The sequence below is a fragment of the Cheilinus undulatus genome, linkage group 21 (assembly GCF_018320785.1).
Source record: "Cheilinus undulatus linkage group 21, ASM1832078v1, whole genome shotgun sequence".
Taxonomy (NCBI): domain Eukaryota; kingdom Metazoa; phylum Chordata; class Actinopteri; order Labriformes; family Labridae; genus Cheilinus; species Cheilinus undulatus.
The window spans coordinates 25,437,868-25,457,929 of record NC_054885.1 but is presented as its reverse complement, the minus strand read 5'-3'; the positions used below and the strand labels follow the sequence as shown (position 1 = coordinate 25,457,929).

The window sequence follows — 20,062 nt, the reverse complement described above, 5'->3', positions numbered from 1 at the left end:
AGAGGTCAGCAGATTGGGGCACTTCAAAGCATAACCTAGGAGCACATTGTCATGTTAATCTGATTTGTGTTTGTGATATGATGGAATGCAGGTTAACCTGCTGTCTCCTCAGTACATGAACCAAGTTTCACTAGTCACATTTAATTATCTGTGAAATCCTTCAATATGTGATGAACTTCACATCACATTAATTATTACTTCTCCTAATCCTTACCAATTGCTGGTCCCTTTGACACTTTGCAGGAACATAATTAACGCCTCTAATTTGTCATACACAAATGGAAAAAAAATTTCCCTCTTTCTGACAAGGGCTTCATCATTATCCATATTAATTTATGTTAAACATTACTCAAACAAATGGATCCCCCCTTTGATTATGGGACATTCAGTTTTCCATTTCTTTATGTTTAAGTAAAATCAAACATACATACTCAACTCCAGGAGTCACTATAATATATATTTATAAAAGCCTGTTTTTCCTACTTTAAAAATAAACAATGTCATGCCCACTTTTGTTAACTGGTGTTCTTCATGAACAATCCACCTAGAATCTGTTTTTCGCTATTGTGATCCTCCTTACTCGTTGTAGTTTTTGGTACTGCCAGAGGGGCACTCCTTGGAAATTGAAGTGGTTTGCAGTGTACAGCGATGTCCTTTGCCTCAATACTTTCAACTTGTTTGCGTAAAAGAAAAAAATCACCCAGATGCTCTGTACTATCTTTTAGAGGACTTGCATGTAAACTGCACAATGTCTGACTTGAGCCAGTCCTTGAAATAATCTGTATTAGCAGTGGATGTTAAGCCATGTAAACTACCCTGTCTCTTTCTTTTTCAGATGAGTGTTTTCATGTTAACACAGGACTCTACTGACCACTTTTCACTGCTGCCAACTGTAAACATCTAAAGCCCTTCCTCTGATTTACAGTGCATTCAGAGGGTTTTCAGAACCCCTTCACTTTTTTAAATTTTGTTTTGTTGCAGCCTGATGATAGAATTGTTTAAATTCATTTTTCTCTCATTAATCGACACAATACCCCATGATGACAAAATAAAACAGTTTTAGATTTTTTGGCAAATTACTGAAATAGAAAACAATGAAATATCACATTAACATAAATGTTTAGACCTTTCACTCAGAACTGTAGTTGAAGAACTTTTAGCAGCAATCACAGCCTCAGGTCTTTTTGAATATGTCACAACACGGTTTGTGCACCTGGATTGGGGGATTTTCTGCCATTTTTATTTGCAACTCTCTCAAGCTCAATCATGTAGAATGGGGGACAGCCAATTTCTGGTCCCTCTAGGGATGTTTGATAGGGTTCTGGCTGGGCCACTTTAGGACATCAAGATGTCCCGAGTCACTCCTTTGTTGTCTTGGCTGTGTGCTATATTATTGTCAAGTTGGAAGTTAAACTTTCAGCCTAGTCTGAGGTCCTAAATGAATGGGTTTCTGTTTAAGGATATTTCTGTGCAATGCTCCATTCAGCTTTCCAACCCTGACCAGTCTCCCAATCCCTGCTGCAGCATAATGCTGCCACCACCACCATGTTTTACTGTTGGGATGGTATGGGCCAGGTGATGAGTGGTGGCTGGTTTCATCCAGACATAACATCTAGAACTGAGGCCAAACAGTTCAATCATGGTTTCATCAGACCAGAGAATCTTGTTTCTTTCTGTCTGAGAGTCCTTCAGGCAGTTTTTTGCAAACTCCAAGTGAGCTTTCATGTGTTCTGCACTGAGGAGAGGCTTCTGTTTAGCCACTCTGTCATAAGGCCCATATATGTGGAGGGCTGCAGGGATGTATGTCCTTCTGGAACCCTATTCCAACTTCATATAGGATCCTAGGAGCTGTCAGTGCAACCACCAGGTTCTTGGTCACCACTCTTTCTAAGGCCCTTCTTGCCTGATTACTCAGTTTGGCCAGGCGACCAGCTCTAGGAAGAGTCCTGGTTGCGTTGAACTTCTTCCATTTGAAGGTGTGCCTTTCCAAATCATGCCAAATCAATTTGATTTACCATAGGTGGACAAATCAAGGTGCAGAAATATCCCAGCAAAGATCAGAAGAAATGAAGAGCACCTGAGGTAAATTTCAAGTGTTGTTGCAAAAGGCCTGAATATTATGTAAATGTGATATTCAAGTTTTTTTTCTTTTTAATTTATTTGCTAAAATTCTGTTTTCACTTTGTTATTATGGGGTACTGATTGTAGATTGAAAGAAACAATGAATTTCAATGATTTTAACATCAAGCTGCAACATAACAAAATTGAAAAAAGTGAAGGGTTCTGAATACTTTCTGAATGCATTGTAACATGGGCAATCATATGTTAAGCCAGTTACAATCAGCAACTCTTTGGACTAAGAAATTAAGGCGTAAGGGAGGTTCCATGAGTGGCCACTTGTGAATGTTTCAAAAGAAAAAAAATCGCAATATGACCACAATAATTAACCAATAAAACTTGAAAAAAGAAAAAATGCTTAAGACTATTGCAAGGAAATTTTTCTGTTCATATATTTCTGAGCTGTGTAAGGGAAATACATTGTATAGTCATTTTTCAATGTTACATTACTATACTTTATTACCAGTTTACCATATCCAACATGGAACACAAAGTAAAGTGTAAGATTGTGAATGGCACTGGTGCCAAGAACACTTGGAACAGATGCTTGGGAGCCCTCTTTTGAATATGCTGGGCTCTGACCTTGTCCTACATCTCCACAAGTAGTGGGTATCAGTCTTAAGTCCCACTTACCAACTAGCAATGTAATGCAGGAAATCTCAATCTTTTTAACAAACTCAGTTTTTTGTACTTTTTAAATGTACTAGCTTACAGTTATTTTAAAATACTAAAAGTAGAGTAGAACAGTTTCTATATGAAGGATATTAAGATCAAATTAAAAAGCTGGTAGTCTTTGACTTCATGAGAATGAACAACCACAACGCTCTGCCTCGACTGATCTGGCCCAGTGGTACTCAACCTTATTCTACCAAAGAGCCACAATGTCTAAAAAATACTTAAGTGAGAGCCACAATCCAAACCAGAAATGTCAGGTAGATCATAGATCAGTTCATCTGTTGAAATGAAATAAAACAGTGAATTGGTGGATAATTATGAGGTTAAATGGGATGCAAATGTCTGTATAGAGTCAGAAGAAACAATATGTCACTGATAATGAGCATATATTTATTTCATTTATCACAGACATCAGGCTAAAACCTTGTATCTCAATTTTTCATGGTTTAGTTTGTTTTTATAAATCAGTGCTATTGGTCACCCTTTACATCTGTCAGTGGGTTTTAACCAATTTTAAGGCTATACAATAAGTCAAATGATACATTTTCTTCATTCCCTAAAAAGTGGTCATTTTGGAGATACCAGTCTTTGGCCCAACACCAGCGTTATGAAAGTTCCACCTGGCCTAAAGATTTTTATGATACAAGAATGTGCTGAGTTTGAACTATGAGATGGTGAATTATGGTTGGCTATTTGGGTATTTACATGTCACATTGGGGCGTTTACTGGAGTTCTGTGACTTTATTAACATAAGAGAGATGCTTTCTAATTTTTTTCCACTCATTATTAATTCTTTAGTTAAAGGGGGAGGTGTCTCATATTAGTCTTTGCCCTGGGCCTCCAAATAACTAAAACCAGCCCTGCCTTACAGCTCCCCAGACACATCGTTTCACCCTGCCTCATTTTGGAGCTTTGGTTTTATATTTCTGCTCTTTTGACAATATATATGATCATCAGTGCATTAAAGATGAAATAAAACACCCACGTTTGGACAACTTTCACTAGATATAGGTATTATGTTATCTCCACATGTGATCTGTGTGTGTTATGCTTGTTGATGATGATACGCATTTGCATAACTGTTATAAGATTTGGGTGTGAGAGAGCATCGGCAGGAAGTGGCTGAAGAAAAGTTAAAATGAGGAAATGGGGAGCTGCGGTTTGAACACAAGACAGCACACCTCAATGAATGAGCTTACTGAAGAGATGCAACACTGGCGGACTTCCTCTGCTTTCTTCTCTTACACATGCTCCTCTGTCGAGCACATCCGACGGTAGTAATATACGGATTTAAAATAATAAACGTATCAATTTGGAAGTTAAAGCCTGTCTTCTTTGTATGGGTAACAGATTTATTGATGTGATCTACCATGAATCTTTACTGATGATCGTGTTTACCTTCATAAAGGTTTTTAGTTAAGGTTTTTGTTTTTTTTTCCCAAGTAAGCCTTAAAAGAGCCACGTACGGCTCGAGTATCACTGATCTGGCCCCTTAATAACCTAACTTAGTATGGCAATATAAAACTTAACAAAAAGTAAGGAAATTTGTGTTTGGTAGATTATTTCTCTGTTGTAACAGTGCTTCTTGGCAATAAACCCTTTTAACTGGTGCCACATTTGTAAGGAACATGCATTTGTGGAATGAGCAGCAGAGCTGAGTAGGTGGGTTGCGCCCATGAAAAATTTGCCATATCTTCTCTGCTAATGCCAAATAGCTTATTCTGCCATTGACTCTTGTTTGGTGTTTGGATGATTGAAGATTGAAGAAACAAGACATATTGGTGGTTAAACAATTTATTCACATAACAAACAGGAGCCTCAGTAGCTTGTGGAAGAAGCATACACAGCCACAACAGCCTGGCTCCTCCTCCTCATGCTGGTCACACACTGCTGTGGGATGGCATCCTATTCTTCAACCAGCATTTGTCGCAAGTCAGCCAACATGATTGTGTTGGTCACTGGCACAAATAGCACACCCAAGCGCATCCCACAAGTGTTCAGTGGGGGTTGAGGTCAGGGCTGCTGGCAGGCCATTCCATTATCTCCACTCCCAAATTCTGGAGGTAGTCTCTGATAAACCCTGCTCTGTGGGGGTGAGCATTTTGATCTTGGAGGATAGAGTTCAGTCCCAGACTGTGGAGATATGGGTTTGCCACTGGTTGCAGAATCTCATCTTGATATCTCTCTGCATTGAGATTACCTCCAATGATGACAAGCCTTGTTTTTCCAGTGAGGGAGATGCTGCCCCACACCATCACACTGCCTCCACCAAAAGATGTTACCCTATCGGTGCAGCAATCAACATAGCGTTCTCTGCATCTTCTCCAGACCTTGACCCTACGATCCAACTGCCATAATCAGAATCTGGAGATGGTACTCCAAAAAATGCAGCAACTTGGTTTTTAGGGGTGGGAATCACTAGTGGCCCCAGGATACGATATTATACTTACTTATACTTATTATTACGATACTTGGGTCACGATTTCGATATTATTGCAGTAAATTTTGCAATATAGTAAGTATTGCGATACCATATATTGCGACATATACCATTTTTTCAACTGTTGAGCTGATTTAGCATTATGGCCCTTTTCCCCTGGCCCGCCTTAGCCCTACTCTACTCGACTTGACTCGACTCTACTTGGTTTGTGTTGAGTTTCCACGGGCACGGTACCTCGTACCAGATACTATTCTTTAGTACCTGCTCTGCTCTAGTTCCAAGCGAGCAGAGCCGATACTAAAAGGTGACGTCGACCGACTGCCAGCCACTGATTGGTCAGAGAATGTCATCACCAAAGAGTCATGAGTGCGACGCCTGACACAGGAATCAAACCCTACATTTTTAAAAAATGACAACAGGTACTAGGGCTGGTGGAAAAGGTACCCAAACCGAGTAGAGTCAAGTAGAGCCAAGTCGAGTCGAGTAGGGTTGGAACTGTGTAGTGGAAAAGCGCCATTAGTCTTCCCCTCATGTTTGTTGTATTTCCACAGTATTTTATTTTCATGAAGCACTTCTTGCAAACCTCATATGTCATGTCCATCACATTCATGCCCTGCTTGCATTCTTAATGTCCTTCCCCTGGTGCTATGTTTGTTGATTGATTATATTTTTCCATTATCATAAAGTTCAGTTCATATTAACAATTAATTTGAAAAAATCAATACCTGGTAGATGAGACGATACAATATAACACCAGACAAAATATTGCAATACTATGCTGTATCAATTTTTTCTCCCACCCCTATTGGTTTTGCGGAACACCAGTTTGAAGTTGCCCTATTGCACGGGCCCTATTCAGAACAGTCAAACATGGCATGCCGATTCTTGAAGCAGACACTTACTGACCACTGTAGCAGGGTCCATGCTCACAGGTGCTGCCCATCAGGTACCAGAAGCTCAAAACAAGAGTCAATAGCTACAGCAAAATAAGCTGTTTGGCATTGGCAGAGAAGATCTGGCACATTTTTAAAAGGGTGCAACCCACATACTCAGCTCTGCTGCTCATCCCACAAATGCATGTTCCTTACAAATGTGGCACCATTCAAAAGTGTAATAAACAGGGTTTTACCTGCATAAACCCCCTTACAAGCTACTTGACTTAGTGTATAGAGGAAGTATGTCGGGCAGTATTCAAAACAAAAGCATTCTGTACAAGTGAAAGGAGTTTCTCTACAGAAATGCTAAACCGGGCTTTTAATTTGAATAGCACAAACCAGAAAAGCACTTACTGTGTTTGACTTTCCTGTGACATATTCTACTAGCAGGGGGGACAGAAAGTCTCACTAATGGTATAGATCTTTAGAGAACAACTTTATCAAACAGGCGCATTTACGCTTGTGGCCTTCCTCAGGGCTATCAAGAAACACATTGTAATCATATTCTATGTGCATATGTGCTACAACAATGTAATTATGGCTCTCCATTTATCATTTTCCTGCCTAATATGGTCCATAGCCGCACGCGGTATGCGGAAAGAACAGGCGAGACTTCGACTCTCTAAACTTTTCCGCGCCTGAGCCGCACATATCAGGTGCGCGAGACGCGGCGCACATGCAGGCAGTCTGAAAGCCCTGACTTGTTAACATGCAATCAAACTGAAAACCCAGGCGTGTCGCTGTCGAGACGTGCGTGTCACGCTCCCTGTCCGAAGCGGGCTTAAGGCCAGAAAGAATGAGGTAGTGCCCTAAAATTGGGCATTTGTTATATTTGTGAAGGAGGGGTGCAAGCCAAAAGTCAAAGAGAACTCAGAAAAAAATGTTGAAAATGACAAAATCATGGGAGAGAAGGTTCAACTATGGTTCCACTGTGTTACCAAACAGCCCTGAGTCCAGATATGGTATTGCATTCCCGGATACTAAAAGATTCCTATCAAATTGAGGATACTGGAAAGACAGGTGATGAGCTGTTTGAAGATGCTGAAAAGTTAAAATAAAACGGCAGAAATTACTATTTGTCAATGATAGAACATGGGATGAGAGGTAAGACTGAAGTCAGGACATGGCTGCCTCTCAGTCATGGCCACCCCCTATACTGCATGAGAAACCTGTTAAACTGTTCTCCAACAATGATCATCATGTATTTGAGTGTACATACATGCATTAACAGGCTCATTTTGTGGTAGCAGCCTTCACATGCTTAACTCTTAGGGTGCACTCACACTAGGCCATCCGTACCATGCCGTATTCTAAGCGTGCCGAAACCCATTTGACCCCCTCCCCTGTCCCCCCTTTTGGCCCGCATTCACACTGCTCAACGCATCCAGGCCTGGACACGGATACGCCACGTGCCGACATCATTACATGAAGTATCCACCGTTGATGACTAAATATGCATAAGTGTTGTTTTTGAGGCCTGGGCACGGATATGTCACGCGCCGACATCATTACACGAAGTATCCACCGTTGATGACTCAATATGCACAAGTGTTGTTTTTGAGGCTGTAAAATAGTTACAGATTTATATGACATCTGATCTGAAACCAGAATTATTTCCCCTGACCTGGAATCAGCTACATCAGCTTTGCTATACAGAGCAAAGTGAAGAGAGAGAGAGAAAAAGCAGTTCATAGCAGAGTTATCGCTTACAGCATATAATCTGGAGCCTGCTCAGAGTTCCAAGCACTTCTGCTGAGTGTGGCTAAAATGGTGGCTCAGAGTCGGTCCTTTAATCTAAAAAATGATTGCCCACAGAGCTGGTTGGGCTCAGTCCAAAGGCTTGGCAATCAGTGTGTGGATATGCGCAAATAAGATCCTGCTAAGCATCTTGCCTGGCAACTGCCACCATCAGTGTAGTAGGGGGGTACATGTGGTGTATAACATGGAATAATGTGTATGTTATAATGGCGCTGAAAAGTTTTGTAATTTAATGTTGAAAGGCAATCATCCCTGTTGATCCTGAATGTTGTTTGGTGGTTTACTGTTAACAATAAACATTGTACACAAGTATGCTATATGATATTAAGGGGTTGTCATACAAACTTTTTTCCTACATCATACAAAACATCTCTTTTGCTCTTTCTGAAACCAAATCAGCTGAGGTATCAAAAATATTTTTGATCCATTCAATTTACTGCATTAATCTGACACTTGATGAAAGCTATGAAACAAACTGAATTAAGTAATAGAACACGTTTCATATGACCACCTTGCTATTTGTGAACTAAGCATGGCAATGTTCAGGCCGTAATAAAGTACTACTTAAACCAAAAAGTAAGAAACCATACACTTAAAGGTTTTCCTCAAATGAACACAACTTGATTTCCCAAGTATTTTATTTTCATAGCTATTTGCTTTAATAACATTTGAAAACGTTCAAGCTCATTGCTAGAACGCCACGAGAGACCAATAACTGGGTAAAATCAAAGTGAGACATGTACACCCAAGTAACATTTTTGTTGTTCCAAGTGGTTTAGTTCTTACATCTTTAGCAATTTACTTCAAAAATCATTTTCTATATTCCAGACACAGTCCACTCCACATCCATTTATAGATACAAATTCTGCAATTTGTCATCATTTGTGAAAGCAATTTTTAAAAAATCTAGAAAAAAAATTATGTAATGATAAGTAACCAGAATAGGAAAAGGGCTAACCTGGAAATGGCATAGCAGAGCTCTCAATATGAGAAGACTGACTTATGTGGGGAATTATCTTGGTTAGTCATTTTTTAAAAACAGGTTATTTTCACAGGAGTTTTTTTCTGAGGCTGATCTTCAGTGAGCTGTAGAAGGGAGATGCAAAGATGCGCCATCCCCACGAGCAACAGTATGGTCAAATTATGACCAAACACTACCCATTTTTTTTCTGTCAATGACTTAGACAGCTTGGTCCTCTCGTCCTCATCAGTCCCTCTCAGCAACCAGCTTCAGCACCTTACCAATGGCAATCGTCTTACCTGTGACACACAAAACCAAAACACAACAAACATTAAAAAAAAAAAAAAAAAAAAACAATCAGATTACAGTCTCAATTCACTGAAATGAAGTAAAGCACTGTTTGAGGTTTGATAGCCTCTCATTTATGCTACACAGAAATTCAAGTCTGCTGAAGCCCCTTCCCTCAGTATGTGAAGATTTTGTACCTTCATCCCGTAAGGTAAACCGTCCCATTTGAGGAAAATCTTTAAAGGTCTCAAGGCAAATGGTTCCTGCTGTACGCAAACGGGCAATGCAGACCTGGTCCTGTTTAACAAATCGTGGTCGTGTCTTGCTTTTCTCTCCCGTCTTCTTGTCTACTAGACAAATTAAGGCCTGCACATGAAGCATAGAAAACACAATTTCAGTACTTACAAATTTAACAAATCAGTCCTGCAAAATAGCCATAAACTATATCAATCAAACCAAAACAGGAGTACCAAACTGCTTGGCACTGCAGTTGTTTATTATCACAGTATGCAAGCTGAGCAGGGTGTTACCGTAATTTGCACTTCTTCAATGCAAGTGTGAATATGAAGGACTGCATTGTAACCCGGACAGATGATAGATTTGTGTTCAATGATGACAATCTGTGAAGAGAAGTAATAATGACAGGGCTCAAGTAAAAACACATATATCGTCACTTAGCACTCTAAAACACTAGAACTCTTCCCTCAGTAAACTCTTTTGGCTGCTGGAACTGGTTCAGTATGGTCAAATGAAAGGAAAAATTGGTACGGGATGAACCATACACTTATCAGACCCAGGGACTGGCCGGAAATTTACACTGCTGCTTTTGGAGTATTGTACAGCAATGCAGACACACTGGCACATAAGAACGTAGTGTGCACAAAAGCACAGGTCAATGCAGTGCAGGTATGGTGTAGATTTAACACACAAGTATAAATCAGCCATAACAGTTCACTTCAGGGAGGGTTTAAATTAAACCAAAAAAAAGGGATGAAACATGTTTGAGCCTTTGAGTGAGACATAAATAAGCTTAAATAATTACTGTCCAGTCCTTCTGAATAGAGATGACAATAACAAATACAGAAAGTTTGATATCACTCTCTTTTGAGGATGTCATTACCTCAAACAGGGTTCCTACACACAACTGAGAATCAAGTCAAAGACTTTAAGACCTTTTTTAAGACTTGAGCTGAGACAAATAAATGTGTTCAGCAAATGTTAAAAACACGACAGCCATGTGAGATTTCTCAGTAAACCAGGCACAGGTTTAATTTGCCGTAAATAAACTGTCAGGTGATATAGGAAAAATGATTTTTTGGGGGTCATGAAGACCCAAATTTGATGATTTTTGGCAAATTAAATTCCCCATTTTATCAACATATAGCATAGTGATACTTATCATAACATACACTACCGCTCGAAAGTTGGAATCACTTGAAATTTTTCTTGCTTTTCATGGAATACTCATGAAACTACAAGAGAGTGCTGTCCACAGGGTATGGCATGGCATTGCAAAATCTTGTGATAGCTTTCTTTCCCTAAAGTCCCTTCCACTCATTACAAATCTCCTATTCTACCACATCCTAAGCAGCTCAAGACCATCACGTTGCCTCCACCTCGCTTGACTGATGGCTTTAAGCAGTGTTGTTGTATCTTTTCATTTGTTCTGTGCCTCACAAATGTTCTTCTGTTTGATGTAGAATATGTCACAAGAAAGATAAACACCGTATGAATGCTTTTCTGGTCTGTGCTTTTCAAATTACAAGCCCGGTTTAGCATTTCTATAGAGAAACTCTGTTCACTTGTACAGAATGCTTTTGTTTTGAATAGTGCCCAACAAACTTTCTCTGTACACTGAATCAAGTCACTTTTAGGGGGGGGTTTATTAAGGTAAAACTTAAGAGGAAGGACAGGGCTTTGAGAGCAAGGAGATGCGGCTGACAAGCAGAAAACTCACACCCTGTGTAAAAGCCACACCGGCAGAAACTGGAGCTGACATGTGTGGCACATGCAAGCAGCTTAACATGCTCCCAGTCTGAAACAGGCAGCCGATTGGGTCCGACTGCAGCAGGGACTGCTGCGGACTGGGCTGCCTGTGAGTGCTAAGGGACGGGGAGGGGCCCACAGCAGCACCCGCTGCTCATTGAGAAGAGCAACAACGATACGTGCTTTCACATCAGAGTGTCCAAAACTCTCCATTAACACCAGAAAAGTCGCTGGATTTGTCGCTAGATGCTTTTTTGAAAGAGTCACTAGAGGGGTCTGAAAACTTGCTAAATATATCGACAAAGTCGCTAAGTTGGCAACACTGAGTCAGGGAGAGCTGTTGCTGCACTCGCTTGTGTCTTGAGCCAGGCACTCAGGCTGAGTTCAGCAGGGACACACAGACAGAATCCCCGTGCAGTAAGAAAGTGAATATATCAGCTACATATTGGCTAATGTTGATTAATCTGTGATGCGCTATAATTGGCCCGATGTGTATCTGACCATTCTTGATTGTTTTCAGAGAAAGGAAATAACAATGTTTTTGAGACATGTAGACTGAATACTCACATTAAGAGTAATTATGAAAGGAAAAAAATGTTTAGAAAGCTGTTTTAATTTGAATGTTTTCGGTATTATTTTAACCCCTTGTTCTCTCCTGCACTAGCAGACACACAGAGCTCTGTCCATCCAAATCTCCTTTTGACTTTAAATTCGTTTTAATTTGTACTTCATGGAAAAATTTGATATTTAGATTGTACCGTTATAGGGATTAATAATGCTAAGGAAGCTACAAGCACAGAAGGATGAACATGTACCAGTAAAAACTCATTTTAATATTCATCTCCCAATTTAATGTCAAAGTAAGACACCTGGGTGTGATGAAAACTTTCTTAAACATAATTTCAGAATGTTAGCACTGGAGGCCTGACATTTAGTCTGTTTCATAAATAAGATCAAATAAAGTTAGATTATTATGAAGTTATCTTGTTTTCACCTTTTTTGCTAATTTTTGTTAAAGCAAAATTTATTTTGATTCTAAAATCAAATTGTACCGAATCAAATCAGACCAATTCGATTCGGTATTTTCATGAATTGTTAGTGAATCGAATTGTACTCTGTGAATCGAGATTTGAATCAAATCGTCTTGAGAAGGACAGATTCACACCCCTACTGTGCAACATGATTAACTTGGATTAGCAGCCATACTAGGAGACTGATGCAGAGGACTGACAGTTGCTGATAACTGTTTGTGAACTGCATGAAAATGTTTTCTTTAGAAAACAACAAAATTTGCCAGTGATCCCAAACTTCTCAGTGGTAGTGTACACAACAAGCATTTACACAAAGAAGATTGATTAAATAGAATAAATGTAAGCAATCTTACTAATATCAAAAAATTAGCATTTTATACTGTTAAGTTTGAAAGAAATGCAAGCTAGCTGGTTGTTAAATGTACATCACAGCCAGTGGTGTCTGGTTCTGTGTAATCCTAACCTGGGCATCAAATGTGCGCCCTGAGTGGCAGAGGTTTTCAGCATTACACAGGATAAACCCCGGCAGTATTTCCTCTTCCTCAATGCCCTTCAGCCGCAGCTTGAGGTTTTCACCTGGCCCAGCATCGTCAGTTTCCACGTCATCTGATAAGAGACTCAACACCTCCACCACATGCTGCATGAGTGACAAAAGACCAGAAAACACAAGAAAAAAAAGAGACGTAAAAAGGGAATTATTTTGCTTTGCTTAAAAGTAAATGTGAAGGAATAAAAGAAAAAAAACCTATAGACAAAGAAGAACTTACATTGAAGAACAATAAGGGGGAAACATGTATTAATTACATAACCCTTAAATTATCAGGTGCTGCTACAGTGGAAACTAGTTTACAGTTTCTCACAGTCCGAAAACTTTAAACAAAGGGGAGCTTGATGTGTTTGACTTTTTAAAATGTTTACAATGGCAATTAGTCATTACTTATAAAGATGGCATGACTTAATAGAAGAGCTTTGTAGTGTTAGTTAATTACTTCTTTGGCTTGTCTAAATTACACAAAAAACACATGAAAAAGCTTGAAAGTCTAAAATGGTAAATAATTGGTGTGTTTCCACCATGCAGTGTGGTACGGCATTCTGGTACATTTATTTATCTGTGATTCCATAATCAAAAGATGGAAAAGCTCCCAAAACAATCAACCCATCCCATCCTACTTTTGTAGCACCCTTCTGTAAGGGTTTCAAGTTAACCTGTCCAACCCTAAAGAGAGGAGCTGCATAGACAGCAGACACTCTACAGTCTGCTGATAGGTCAAAAAAGCATAGTTTCTCATGCGACAGTGGTAATAAACACAAACACAAAATCAGCCATGTTAAAACATCCCATGGATTTTAAGAGACTGCATTTTGCAAATACTGTCAGTGTGTGGTACTGCCCTATCAACAACCCTCCCGGGGATCATTGGTAAAGAGGAGGTGCAGAGGGAACACGACAGCGCAGTTAGGAACAAGACTTAGCTTATGCAGCTATCACCATCTGACTTGCACCCCCATCCACCAAGGAAGGGTTTGGGTGTCTGTGGAAACACAGGCAGTTTCGGGGTGTACCATACCACACTGCACTCAACAAAACCACTTGGTAGAATCACAGCTATAGTCTTAAAAAATGTTACACTGGATTAATCCCTTAGATTTTACATTTGTACTTTAACATAAAAACAACCAAAAGTTGTATAATAAAATCTTAACTGGTAACCAGTTAACAGAAGGATTGGTCTTACCCTGTTTGGCATCATGACAAGCTGCTGTGCTTTGCTGATAGAACCAGACTCCAGTTTGCCCAGAATTACAGTACCCATGTCCTGATGAGGTAAAGCAGAAATAGTGTAAAACAATGGATGAGAGAAAAACATGAATAATTGATTAATATACACTCATAGTACAGGATGAATATTCACTGGAAAACACTCCTGCCTGTTCAACAGCCCGCCTCAGACTTACTTAACTGTTATGGTTAAAATGGGGGAGGCAGTGCTAAAGTGGACAAAAAAATAAGTGCTACAAATATATCAACATTCCAGTGTTGTTGAACATTTCAGGTTAGGCTTATGCCGTTTTAAACACAAAATTTGTACAAAGCCTGGCTCAGACTACATGAATTTAGACAGATTTTGGATTGACTGCAAAGTTGCAGCTCATTGTCAAAACTCAGGCCAGATTTTGAATGTAAGGAAGGACAAATTGTGTGGACTAGCATGTCAAAAACTTTCTTACATCATCATCTAGTTTGACATCCTGACCTGATGTCAACCGCATGAATCCTGACACCTACCAACAGGAGAGAATTTGCTCTTTAGCTTTGTGCCATTATTTACAAGAATCTCTACTTTTTCTCCCTCTGGAGAACTAATGTGCACATTTTATTTTATTTCATTTATCACTTGCACACCCTAAGTTCTATCTGAAGGAGAGCCAATCCTTTTGATAAATCCATAATTGTTATCCATAATCCAATCCATCACTGATTGTCGTTTTCTCCTTTTACAAGCAAAAGACCGCTACAGTCACATTAAGCGCTTCTGTTGTAGAGTGTGTGACACTTTGACCTGCCGCACTGATGACCTGTGAACTCGCACACAGTTGTGGAGACAGTAGTGACATCAGCATTAGGGCTGGGTAATTAATCGCAAATGAGATAAAATCGCAATATGGCCTGCTGCAATTTTCAAATCTGCAGAAGGTGCAGTATTTCTTTAACTGGAAATTTGTGACACAATGCCAGTTTAAAAGGGTTTTGCAGCAGCATATCACGCACTCATATTAGTGACATATTTTAAGAATAGTGTACAAAAAAATCCTATTTTCTTCATTTTTGTACGTTTTTCTTGTTAAATATGAGAATATTAAAATGATAACTCCCTTTAATACAACAGTTCATATCCAATTTGCAAAATTAGTCGAAATCATCACAATTAGATATTTTTCCAAAATTGTCCAGCCCTAACTTAATCTACCATTTTGTTTGTTATGGTATAAAATAAATTATTGCTTTTTTTTGTTGGAAAATACATGAGACGAGGAACTTAAGAAATAATCAGATATTAAATCACTATGGCAATATTGGGTAAAAAAAGTCGCAATTAGGTTATTTTCCCAAATTGTTCAGCCCCCGTCAGCATACGATGAGCAATCAGAATCATACTTGTTGTGTGGCCAGTCTGACAGCCAAGACAGAACAAGCTTTTAGTTGCATACTCTAGCATGGAGCAGTTGTGAACCATCAAAAAACATTGTGTAGTCTAAGCCGGCCTAAAGTGTCACCATTTCAGCATATTTTTGCTATAGTATAATACAGTCCTTCTCTTCTCTCTCACACTGTGTTGATGTTTGTGCAAGCACTGGTTGGTTGCTGAGCAGCTGTAGTTTGAGCTGTACCTTAACATAAGTAACTTCAAACCAAGAGGTATGAGAATTTGTGTACTACAGGGCACTGGGTCACAAAAACTTGAACTGCAATCCAGAAGATTTTTCTTTTTTCTTTGCCAGGGACTGAGATAGTATGCCTGTGATGATTAGCATGTGTTCAAATTATCGAAGTTGTCATGACAACCATTTTTTGCACATCACAGCATAATTGCTATTAAATAAAGAATTATTTTCATTTTGCATTTGCAATATCTATGTACTTTTTGAGAACGATGGACACTAGTATTGAGGAGATACAGTTTTGTTTTTTAAGTACTGTAAAGCTCATTTAAACAAAAAAAACTTATTTTTCTTAAAGTCAGTAAGAAGGGAGTCAGAATTTTACTGACATATTACATCAATAATAGAAAAGTAGTCATGGACAGTATGTGTGACAGTTCATTTTATCCCATGGTAATTCAAATAGTGAGACTTGAATATATTCTAGATTCATCACAAAGGGAAATATTTCAAAGGTTTGTTTGTTTTAATCTTGATTACCTTGGCTTACAGCTCATGAAAATCAAAAAAACATTATCCCAACATATTAGAATATTGTGAAAAATTACAATACTTCATTTCAGTCCTGCAAAAAGCTCTAATCAGCTAATTACTCAAACTAAAAATTAGGGTTGGGCAATATATTGAGTATACTAGATGTATCGCGGCTTTTGCCACACAAGATGTATAAAATGACTACATTGCAAACATCGAGTATAAATTATATGGAAGTTTTGAGCAGTCAGCATGCATTTCTTGCTGAAGTTTTTGCTTCTCCCATTGTCCCTGAATGCATCTCTCACAGCAGAGCGCTCACTCCCCCACCCATCCAGAAAACTCCTCTGCACATGTGCATTTTTGTATCAGCGGAGGAGAGCGAAGCAGGGGAGAAAAAGGTTAACAGAGCAGCATGGCAAGTTAGGCCTGCCAGACACTAGACAATTTTTAAATCTGAAACGATTTTAAAACCGTGAAAGACCAGAGACTTCAGGAAAATTTCCAAATATTTTTCATCTTTAATCCTCTGAACGCACACACTAGCTGACTCAGCCAGACTGTAAGATCACTGGAGACCACACACCTGCCGACCTGCCTTCAACCTTGCGTGAGCACGTGACTTCAGAAAAAAACAAAACAAAACACGGATGTCTGTTGATACCATCTTGCTGTCTCTCCACAACAAGCTGTACTGGCGTGTTACAGGTGCAGCAACAATCATAAAACAGGGAAAGACTAAGGACAAAATCCTGGCTGGAATTAAGGTACAGTTGTGTTTATGGCTGTGAGCGGTGAAAGTACGTATGATTCGCTGGTGACGCTACCTGGTGTGCTCGATCTCATTGGTTGTCGTGGGTACTACGTCAGCGGCACTATGACCTAGAATAAATATCAAACATGTTTGATATTTACGATTCAGGGTCTGGGAGGCTACAATGCAATTTGGAGCAGTAAATGAATTGTGCTGACACCACACACGCAGACTACTCAGACAAATAATCATTTGCGACAAGGCTTCAGTCAGTATATGCCCCCACGATCGTTGGGAAAGTCAAATCTTGGCTAAAATCGGGCTTAAAATCCTGTGGTGTGTGGCCAGCCGTAGCAGTGAGTTGGCTGCGTCCAGAAACAGACTAGGAGAAACAGTGTTGGGTCTGTCATCTGGCAGTTTTAAAAAGGAAGAGGTCAAACTCACACAGTAATTGTAAAATATGCTGCAAGATGATGCCAAGATAACGGCGACAGTAACACAAGGGTTGTTGAAAAGCCAGGATTTTAAAATTTCATAAAGACACTCCACCCAGAATATGTGATGTGCCTGGGCGTGAACATTTTGCTGAAAACTCTCCGCCAGAGTCGTACATGGCAGAGAGAAGACGGCCCAGCAGCGGACAAATGTGATCCACTTCTCCACAACTACTGAACCTTTAGCATTAGACCACTCCCACATTTCCAGTCGGGAAGAGGCAAAGGCGTATGATGGCAAATTCATTGCGGTTTACTCGCTGTTTGCCTGAGTTACCTGAGCTGACTGTCAATGACGAGTTAAATTTAGCTGAAGATGTACATTGCAGCAAGCAGCAACGATGTCCAGAGGTGCTTTTAACCTGTTTTTGAAACATAATTTTAGCATGTTTGGATGCCAAGCGATGATGATAGAGTAAACACAAACAACAATCGAAACAAAAAAAAAAAACAAAAACAACGAAACGGACAAATTAAGGCTGTATAGGTGGGTTTAGATTCTGTTTTGGCTTAGCAGTCAGCTGTCAAGCGCGAGTGTCGCAGCGCTCTGAACCAAGCCATGGCCGCTCGACCCAAAGTCTAGAATTTATTTGTCTATCAGAAGGGAAAGGGTCAAACTTTTGTTATTAGTGGTGCACTTAGGTGCAGAAAAGTTGTAATCGTGGATCTGTGCGTCATCAATGTGAAAAGCCGTGCACAACTATTGGACCATAGTATGCACAAAAATCTCGAGTTTTGGTCTTATGTCATATAGGGCTGAACGATTTAGGGAAATGATCTAATTGCAATGGCAGGGATCAAACGTATCTCCCCGTTTCCCCGTACGTGGGTGAAAAATTATCATGGAGGGGGGTTATCAGTAGCAGAAGGGGTAAATCCCCCGGCAAATCGCACCTCCAGCGCAGTGCGCTTGGAGGTGGGGCTGCTCTAGAGCAGGGCCATTTGAGCGTGGCTCAGCCAAACTGGTGATGGAAAAGCAAATCAGCACAGCTTGGTTTGGCTCAGCACCTCCAAAAGCCATAGTGGAAAAGCCCCAAGTGAAGAACTACAGACTAGCTAATGGAAACACAGGACAGGGCTTCTTTACTTTCACATCCAGAGACTTTTTAAAACCAGCAGAGATAGGGATGGGGTAAGAAGCCTGCAGGTCTCTTTGTTGCTCTTGCCAACTGGAGCCAACTTTTCTTCTTTTTGTGTTTTGTTTTAGAGCTTTTTCCTGTTCATTGGTGGTTTTGGTTTTTTTTTTATTTATGGTTTGGACATATTTGTTGTGTGACTAGGTGCACTGAATTGTGACCCAGACGAATACAAATACCGTTAACACCCCTGGTGTTCAGTAATATTCTAATACTCCAACTCAATAAGATAGCAGCTTTTGGATTCTAGGGAGCTGTAAGCCGTAATCATTAAAATAAAGACAAACACAAGTCTTACTCTTTCACTTTGTGTGTGATGACTCTACAATATATGGAAGTTTAAATACATTAATCAAATTACAGGGAAAATAAACTTCTCATGATATTCTGTTTTTGAGCTGCACCTGTCTAAGTAGAGGATGTGATACATTATTGAGATTGAGGGGATCGTCATAAATCGTTCAATAACTTGCAAAAGAAATCACAGCTAGCTGAGGACTGGAAAAATTACATATTTTCTTTCATCAGACAAATTTAACAACATTTTGACCCATGACTTGAAACCTTAGAATGATCTGAACCGTGGGTTTTGCAATCTATTTCTCTTGTAAAACTCGCGTTCTTACCTTATATTTGTCTACAATGGGCAATCGTACTGGTCCATCACTTGATCTGTTGAAATTTGGCAAACTGTCCAAATGTGGAATGAAAGGTAAACCTCTGAAACAACACCACATATGGAGAACAGTTAAAAGTAATTCAAGAACAAGGCCAATCACTTATCTTCACCCTGAACTGACCAAAGAGAGTGGATGGCTCCTTTAAGACTTACGTGTACCAGGTGCACATGTCAGTGGGTTCCTTAAGGTTTGCTCCCGTCAGACCAGAACATGGCATGAAGTGAATGTCCTTCTTTGGATTGAAGCCCACCTTTTTCAAAAATGGCACTAGTTTCTCCTTACACTCCTCATACCTAAGAGTTTCAAAACCAGAGGATAGGTCAAAATCTATACATTCAATATATACATGAAAGACTTGTTTGATAAACATTGAAGAAATAACAGCTCCTAGGCCATTGTGCATCATCTTCAACTCCGCGTTGGACTATCAAGATAACCAAGTTAAACTCTCAATTAGAAAATATACCACCGATAATAGCTGACTTGCACGCTAGGAATGATAGACAGCAAATGATTCAGTCAGTTGTTGACAAACACTAGCGCAGATACTCTGTGTGAAATTAACCTAACCCTAAGGGTGGTTGATGTAGAAAAATATGTCCAAAATTTTGTATGGCAAGATCACAGTATAAGTTTTACCTCTTTTTTTTTTCATTCTATTTTGAAGACATTTGGAAGTAAATGACCAAACATATTGCCCATAAATTTTTTCAAAAGTACAAATATTGTGTTTACAAGTCAAGTCTTTTAAGTGTTTTCCTTTTCTTCTGCAACAATCTGTTGGGAAATGCATATTTTTAAAAGTTGGCATTTCATAGTTGGCACCATTGGATAAGGGGGGTCTGGAGGTCTTCTCCCAGAATATTTAGGCACCAAACATTTATTTCAATG

General features: G+C 39.5%; 1 protein-coding gene across 1 annotated transcript in view; it reads right to left on the bottom strand.

The window, feature by feature from the left end:
• Positions 1-8,550: 8,550 nt before the first annotated feature.
• gspt1l (G1 to S phase transition 1, like) overlaps positions 8,551-20,062 on the bottom strand; it is a 32,099-nt gene continuing 20,587 nt past the window's right edge. The window contains exons 8-14 of the mRNA XM_041777730.1: positions 19,324-19,464; positions 19,118-19,211; positions 13,929-14,009; positions 12,656-12,829; positions 9,706-9,795; positions 9,373-9,541; positions 8,551-9,186 (exon numbers count right to left, since the gene is read on the bottom strand). Of these exons, the coding sequence (XP_041633664.1) occupies positions 9,134-9,186; positions 9,373-9,541; positions 9,706-9,795; positions 12,656-12,829; positions 13,929-14,009; positions 19,118-19,211; positions 19,324-19,464 (802 nt within the window). The 3' untranslated portion in view covers positions 8,551-9,133. The remainder of the gene's footprint in view (positions 9,187-9,372; positions 9,542-9,705; positions 9,796-12,655; positions 12,830-13,928; positions 14,010-19,117; positions 19,212-19,323; positions 19,465-20,062) is intronic.